This window comes from Notothenia rossii (genome assembly GCF_949606895.1).
Source record: "Notothenia rossii genome assembly, chromosome: 3".
Taxonomy (NCBI): Eukaryota; Metazoa; Chordata; class Actinopteri; order Perciformes; family Nototheniidae; genus Notothenia; species Notothenia rossii.
The window spans coordinates 25,562,714-25,569,615 of record NC_136901.1 but is presented as its reverse complement, the minus strand read 5'-3'; the positions used below and the strand labels follow the sequence as shown (position 1 = coordinate 25,569,615).

The 6,902-nt window shown below is 42.2% G+C and overlaps 3 protein-coding genes across 3 annotated transcripts; all 3 read left to right on the top strand.

The window, feature by feature from the left end:
- Positions 1-185: 185 nt before the first annotated feature.
- LOC307031133 (endonuclease domain-containing 1 protein-like) lies at positions 186-2,510 on the top strand. The gene is made up of 2 exons (XM_079667939.1): positions 186-521; positions 1,382-2,510. Exons 1-2 carry the CDS (start codon positions 225-227, stop codon positions 1,994-1,996), a joined length of 912 nt encoding a protein of 303 aa, XP_079524065.1. The 5' UTR covers positions 186-224; the 3' UTR covers positions 1,997-2,510.
- A 357-nt stretch (positions 2,511-2,867) lies between these two features.
- LOC307031135 (endonuclease domain-containing 1 protein-like) lies at positions 2,868-4,499 on the top strand. The gene is made up of 2 exons (XM_079667941.1): positions 2,868-3,391; positions 3,533-4,499. The coding sequence occupies exons 1-2, from the start codon at positions 3,101-3,103 to the stop codon at positions 4,130-4,132; spliced, it is 891 nt and encodes a 296-aa protein (XP_079524067.1). The 5' UTR covers positions 2,868-3,100; the 3' UTR covers positions 4,133-4,499.
- Positions 4,500-5,088: 589 nt separating this feature from the next.
- LOC307031134 (endonuclease domain-containing 1 protein-like) lies at positions 5,089-6,781 on the top strand. Its single transcript, XM_079667940.1, has 2 exons — positions 5,089-5,562; positions 6,029-6,781. Exons 1-2 carry the CDS (start codon positions 5,239-5,241, stop codon positions 6,608-6,610), a joined length of 906 nt encoding a protein of 301 aa, XP_079524066.1. The 5' UTR covers positions 5,089-5,238; the 3' UTR covers positions 6,611-6,781.
- The last annotated feature ends 121 nt before the right edge of the window (positions 6,782-6,902 follow it).

Genomic DNA, 6,902 nt, shown 5'->3' with positions numbered 1-6,902 from the left:
ACTCTAAGCTACTGCTGCTTTGCATACTGAGTGTCTGTCCAAAAGCCATTACACTTTACTAGATTATGACTGCAACACCAATACAGGATGACATACTATCAGAATAGTTCAAACCCCATGGAATTTCTTCATTCTTAAAAAGGTGTGTTACAGGACATGTCAAACTCACGATGGATGAAGAAAATACCACGTTTTCTGTTGTTTTCATTTAGTGCAGATGTGTGATGATGCATCTGGTTGGCACCTGCGTCCTAAGCTTCTCCCTGCTGATGGCGTCCCCCCTGGTGAGTGCCACTGTGTCCAAAAGCTTCAAAGACTGCAGCCACTTTTTCTACATGCAATCACCGCCTGCAGGGATAAAGGGAACCAACCTGAGGAGGGTCTGCCAGAAGTATGCAGACAAACTGCGCTATTCCACGTTGTATGACAGCAGTCGCCACCTCCCCCTCTATTCAGCATACATCTTTAAGAAGTCAGATGGGAAGAGGAGGATGGACACGCCATGGATGTATGAACCACAGGTAGAAACTAGTTTGTTTTATATGTCCCTTAAGCCTGAAATACCTGAATGTTATTTGGGCAATAATGACTCATCTCAGGATAGTCAATCCCTGTACAATACCTTTGCAGGAAGATCAGTCAGTATTGTTGTTATTAGAGACAAAACAAACAAACAAAAAAGGTTTGCAAATGAACAGAAAATGTCTAATACAGGGATACGCTTTTTTATTTTCCAATTAAAGGGGCAGAATGTAGTAAAGAAGACTAAGCCTTCGTGCCAGACGAATACACAGCAATTGCTAACTGGTTAAAAGCCCTTTCAATCACAAAAGCAAGTCCCCAAACACACATTAAAGGAATAGTTACAGATAAAGGACTTTTTTGGAACATATGCTCAATAGAGAGAGTTTGATAAGAACATTGATATTAAACGTATTGTGTACTATGTAGAGTAATATTCTGAAGCCAGCTGATGGTTAGTAAGCTTAGTAAAAACAGAGAGTCAGCCTAACGGTACAAAAACACTATTGGCCTTACAAACATAAAACTGACTGTTGGAAAGAACGTGAACAGGCACATCTCCCACAACTACTCCTTTAAGCTTTTAAACCATTCATTGGATTATTATTGTTTTAGCAGTTTGTTACACCAACCACTCATAACTGGCATAAGTCCACTGGCTTTTGGATTAGCATCACTTTCGAAATACTAACCACAATTATTTAATTTGTTAAATTCAAAGGCTTTATTGTCAAATGCACAGTAGCTACAGTGTAGATATGGCAATGAATAATGTAAGTCCCAGTCCCCTCCAACAATGCAACATAATACATAAAACAAATACAAGAAATAAAACCAATAACAAATCTTATCTCTTCAGTTGGTTTCTGATGATGACAGTGGCAACATGAGAGCCATTCCCCTCACTGAAGACACCCCCCCTCTGATTGAGGACAGCCAGGCCGTGTTGGAGGACTACACAGACGCTGTAGAATACAGACGGGGCCCGCTGAATCCTGACCTGCACCAATCAGAGCCAGATGACAAATCCTCCACATATACTCTCACCAATGTAGTCCCATTACTCACAAACCTCCTGGACGCTTCCTGGAACCCATACTTGGACATTATCCGCCGCCGCCTCAACAACTTCTGCCACGGCAAATCATTCATAGTGACAGGGGTGACTCTTTCTGGAGGGACCCTCCAACGAGATAACAGGGACCGCCTGGGAATCCCAAAATACTTATGGTTGGCTTACTGCTGCCCGAAGTTTGACCGTAACTCTCCGTATGAGGTGAGGTTCATGTTCCCTAGTTATGGGGGCTATGCACTGAATGAGCAGACTGACCACAGTGTGGTGGAGGTCCCTCTGAAGACTCTGGAGAGCTTCCTGAAGAGCCACACAGACAATGACCTGAACATTTTCTACAAGGGCTGTGTGTCAGAAAACACCTTTAAGAAGAAGAGAGACTTGACCAGTGTTTCAGTGTGATGGGACATCTTGAACTAGATGTAATTGATTGTCTACCTACTAGGACTAACTCAAACAAACCTATTAGAAGCAGTGTTAAGAAGTCCTGCCTTTACATGTTTACTGAATAAGAAGACTAATCAAACCTAAGCAGCAGAGCCTGTTGTATCCTGTATTCACAGTCTAGTATCAGCACAATCCTAATAGCTCTTAATCCTATAAAAGTCCTTTTACTGTTTAAGTGGCAGTGCCATGCATCAATATTTAGGTAGGCCTTGTATTAACCAATACTGTTGATGAAAAGTAAATATCTCTCTAATATACTGTATGTGAGGTATAGGGTGATGAGTGATGGAAATATGTTGGACAAGTTAGGATTCCACTTTGTAAAATGACATTACAACAGGCATTATCTCCACCATGGATACTTTTTTTCTAACTTTTCTTAAGTTGTACATACTAATAACGTCTGACATTGTTCACGGCCAATCACATCTGCGAAAAAAACATAAATGAATAAAGCAACTGTTTTGTTATGTGCCTTATATGCGTTTCAGAGTGAATCTCTAGTGTTGCTTATTTAAACTTAATTGAATGTCCCCCATCCCCTATTCTGTAGTGAAATCAATCAGTAATCTGTACAATTATGTCTCACTAATGTGTTTCTCTGGATGTTTTTTAAATGAAATTGCACGTTGTAGTTTTTGGGGAAGAATTCATTTCAAATGTATTGCCTAAAACATTTGATAACTCCAGGCAAAGGGGATAAGAACCGTTGGTAAGAAGACAATTGCTGTACATCTGTCTGTAAGCAATTTAACAGCTGCTACATAAGGGCTTCGCTGAATAAGATGTGCTGTTTAGTCAAGTGCTATATGGGGCCAACACCAAGCCAAACACCAGATAGGAAAAATCTGATATATTTTTTTATTGGCTGTCTACTGAAGCTGTCCCCCTAGCTGTGGGTGGACCATGCTCAAGTGAATTGTTTTGCATATTGAGCCCTGATTACAGAGTGTAAAACCTGTTAGCTGTTTTAATGAGCTCCATGGACAGCCATAGACGCACATTCAGTACTCTGAGCAGCTCACATTTCACACGCTTGAGTGACAAAACGTCTTGACTATGGCATTTTGGGTGCAGACTTTCCTGTTAGTCAACCTAATAACATCAGCGGTAAGAGGGAGAGTGGAAAAGGAGCTGTCTTCAGAATGCAGACAATTCCTTTACATGCAAACACCACCGACTGGTCTGGAACACCCCTCCCTCAGGTTCATTTGTCAGCGTTTCAACAAGAGGACACGCTACCTGACGCTGTACAACACCGTGGATCATGTACCTGTGTATTCTGCGTACACTTTCAAACGATCAGCTGGGGACAAATGCGTGGATGTCCCATGGATGTATGAACCACAGGTAAGGGACAAATAAGGAATGCACATTAGTTGCTTTGAGATGTTTTAACCTGAACAGCATGCTTTAATATTTACAAATTAAAAAAAAGAAATTCATGCAGATCACATTCTGTCCTCTCATTTGCTCTATCTGTCCACACAGCTCTCCACGTATTCTGATACAGATGAAATGCAGCCATTCCCACGTGGTTACATGCACATGGACTTCGAAGATGCCCAAGCAGTCCTGGACGATTACACAAACGCCGTACTGTATGAGCGCGGCACCCTCAACCCAGAAGAGCATCAGGACGAACCAGATGACAAGGCCTCCACCTACACCCTCACCAATGTCGTGCCCATGACGCCCGACTTCAACAACAGAGTCTGGAACAAACAGGAGAACATCATCCGCAAACGGCTCAACAACTACTGCCGCGGAACCGCCTACATCGTCACCGGTATCACCACCTCTGGGAAGATGATTCGCCGGGAGAACATGAACCGCGTGGCAGTGCCCAGGTACATTTGGTCGGCGTATTGCTGCATTGACTACGACCACAACGCACCCTCCAGCGAGCGATATAAGTTCCCATCTTTCGCTCACTACGGCCTGAATGAGGAGGAGGACAACAACAACGAGGTGGTGGAAATCTCCGTCCAGCAGCTGAAGGAGTTCCTGAAGAAGACAACCTTTGTAGAACAGAACTTTCGGATCTTTGTGGGTGACTGTGTGTCCCCAGGGTCCAGTAAAAATAAATAGGCAAAAAATATAGCTTTAAAGGCCTGCAATTTAGCCATAACACTCTGTGTCATGTTCTGCCATCTCTTCCTTGCACAGTGGCACACTAAAAATGGCTCTGTTAGCAGTTAAATGGAATTTAGTTATTATTCACCAATTCTATAATTTAAACCTGGTCCTTTCCTGCTGTGTAACTTCAACATTTTTTCTGTGACAATAGTCTATGGTCCTTCATATAATCCAGCTCAACATTTTATGTTTTACCACTGGCAACAATACATACTAAAGACTGAAATGTTTAGTAGTGCTCTTACTGTATTTTATCTCACGAAAATGTAGCCTCCTTGCCTTATTTGCTGAAATAAACCTTTACAACCTTTAACTAAAATGTCGTTAAATCATTTCTGTGATATTTAATTTCACAGTAACAATAACAGCAGCAAGATAACTAGAATACAAACTAGACTACATTTGACAAACCTTCTCATGGGGTCTCTGCTATTGTTGTTCTGGGACATTTACAGACTTTAGATCGTCTGTACTGGAATAAAAAGGGTACATTTAGAGGCCACAGATGAAACAGAAGGCTGCTTTGCATTGTTTCAAGAAACTATAGAGTAAAAGGTCCTTTTCTAATCTGACACATACATAGACTGACCTAACAATACATTTCGTTTTTTCCAATCCTGAATTTGTTCTTCATTCTACCCTCTGTCTCAACAGAGAAAAACAAAAAAAACAAGCTTAAAAAGGCAAAAAGTCATATCTAAAGCCTTTTGTGGACAACTTAAGTAAAAGGTCTTAATTTAGGTTTAATCAGGCTTGCATAATTCTTTCCTCTGCAGGTCTCAGTTATAAAATGCTCTCCTGGATTGATAACATTCACTCCTTTTGGATTACTGCTACGACACTTGTGCAACTTTGAATATATGTAAAATACTATATGGGAGAGCAGTTTGCTCCGAGAACAAATGAGGCTGGGAGATGTTGACGTGGTTTAGAGAGCATCTGTACTTGTCAGACAGAAGTGGATTTACAGTGGAGAAAGAGATATTCGATCAGACATAAAGAGGTCTAAAAGGACATATTAGTAGTTTGTGAGATTGAGGGAAAAGAGAGCTTCTGTGATGACACCTGCGTCAGCAAAGCGGGCCTTACCTCTGGCAGCTGTTGTGGCCGTGCTGACTTGTGTGTGGCTCCCGGGGGTCCAGGCAGGAGTGGTGGGGGACTTCAACCATGTGGAGCGCTGTAAGGACTCCCTCTACATGGGCACTCCACCCAGAGGCTACCTCAGCACCTCCTTTACGAAGATCTGCCAGAGGTACGAGGATAAACCCCGCTTTGTCACCCTGTACGACTCCCAAAGACACATTCCAATGTATTCTGCATATACATTCAAGAAGTCTGATGGGGAGAAGAAGGTGGACTTCCCGTGGATGTTTGAGCCCCAGGTGAGTGTTTTTTCAAGCAAACATTTAGATTTTCTATCAGTCTGAGTCAATCTTATTCTATTGTAGATGCAGAAAACTATATCAATTGGATTGTGCCATGTTGTAGTTAATGAACACTATTTGTATACATTTATCTAGTCTTACATTATGTGTAAAGACAAATACCCCATATATTCACCCCTAACAAGCAGTTAAGAAAGCTAAGGGAACTATACACTGGTTACTACTGGCAACAGTAAAGCATGAGATAAGCTACTTTATTGGCTGAATGATATTTCAATAAGATAGTGCTGCCTCAACCATTTCTGCTCTGGTACATAGTTATGCAAATCATTTGTGTGACTTGTCTGGATGTAACACAGTCTCTGAATGAGGATTACACGTTTATTTCTCACTATAACGTTTTAGAAGCAACTACTGTACATTGTCAGCAAAACTGCATGTCCTCCTCTCTTTCCCTCTATAGCTGGCCTCAGATAAGAGCAGCAGTAACATGGAGCCCTTCCCTCAATCTACAAGCATGCACATGAACTTCGAGGACACACAGGCCGTGCTGGAGGACTACGCTGATGTGGTTCAGTACGAACGTGGCCAGCTGAATCCTGACGAGCATCAGGCTGACCCCCTGGACAAAGCCTCCACCTACAGCTTGACGAATGTGGTGCCCCAGATCAGGGAGTTCAACATCGGTCCCTGGGCAGAACACCGGGACCTAATTCGGAAACGTCTCAACAACTACTGCCGGGGGAAAGCCTACGTGGTCACCGGGGTCACCACCTCCGGGCACACCATCCGTCGCAACAACCTGGACCGGGTGGCTGTACCGGAGTACCTGTGGTCGGCCTACTGCTGCACCGAGTTTGACCAAAATGCACCGTACTTTGTGCGCTACAAGTTCCCCGTGTTTGCAGCTTATGGGCTCAACGACCGTGTCAACAACCACATGGTGGAAGTTCCTCTGAAGAACATGGAGAAGTTTCTCAAGGGGAGGATGGATGTGGATAAGAACTTCCAGATTTTCTATAGTGACTGTGTGCCAGATATCTAATTTAATGTGGGAGTAAAATGTGATAAAACATTTCACTGTGGGAAGGTTTTGGGTTCCAGAAGCTTGAAATATGCCTGGAAATAAGAATTGTTGTAAAATCACATCATATATTGTAACAATAAATTGGGGAATTGGAGTGAGTCCAAATTAAAATATTATTTGTCCTATCAATTACATTCTCTTTTCATCTTTCATGGTTTGTTAGATGTCAAGAAATATTGTAAAGTCTATCTATCACAATATATCCTAGAAATTAAAGGTGACATGTAAAAATTGCTTATTTTGTAGACCA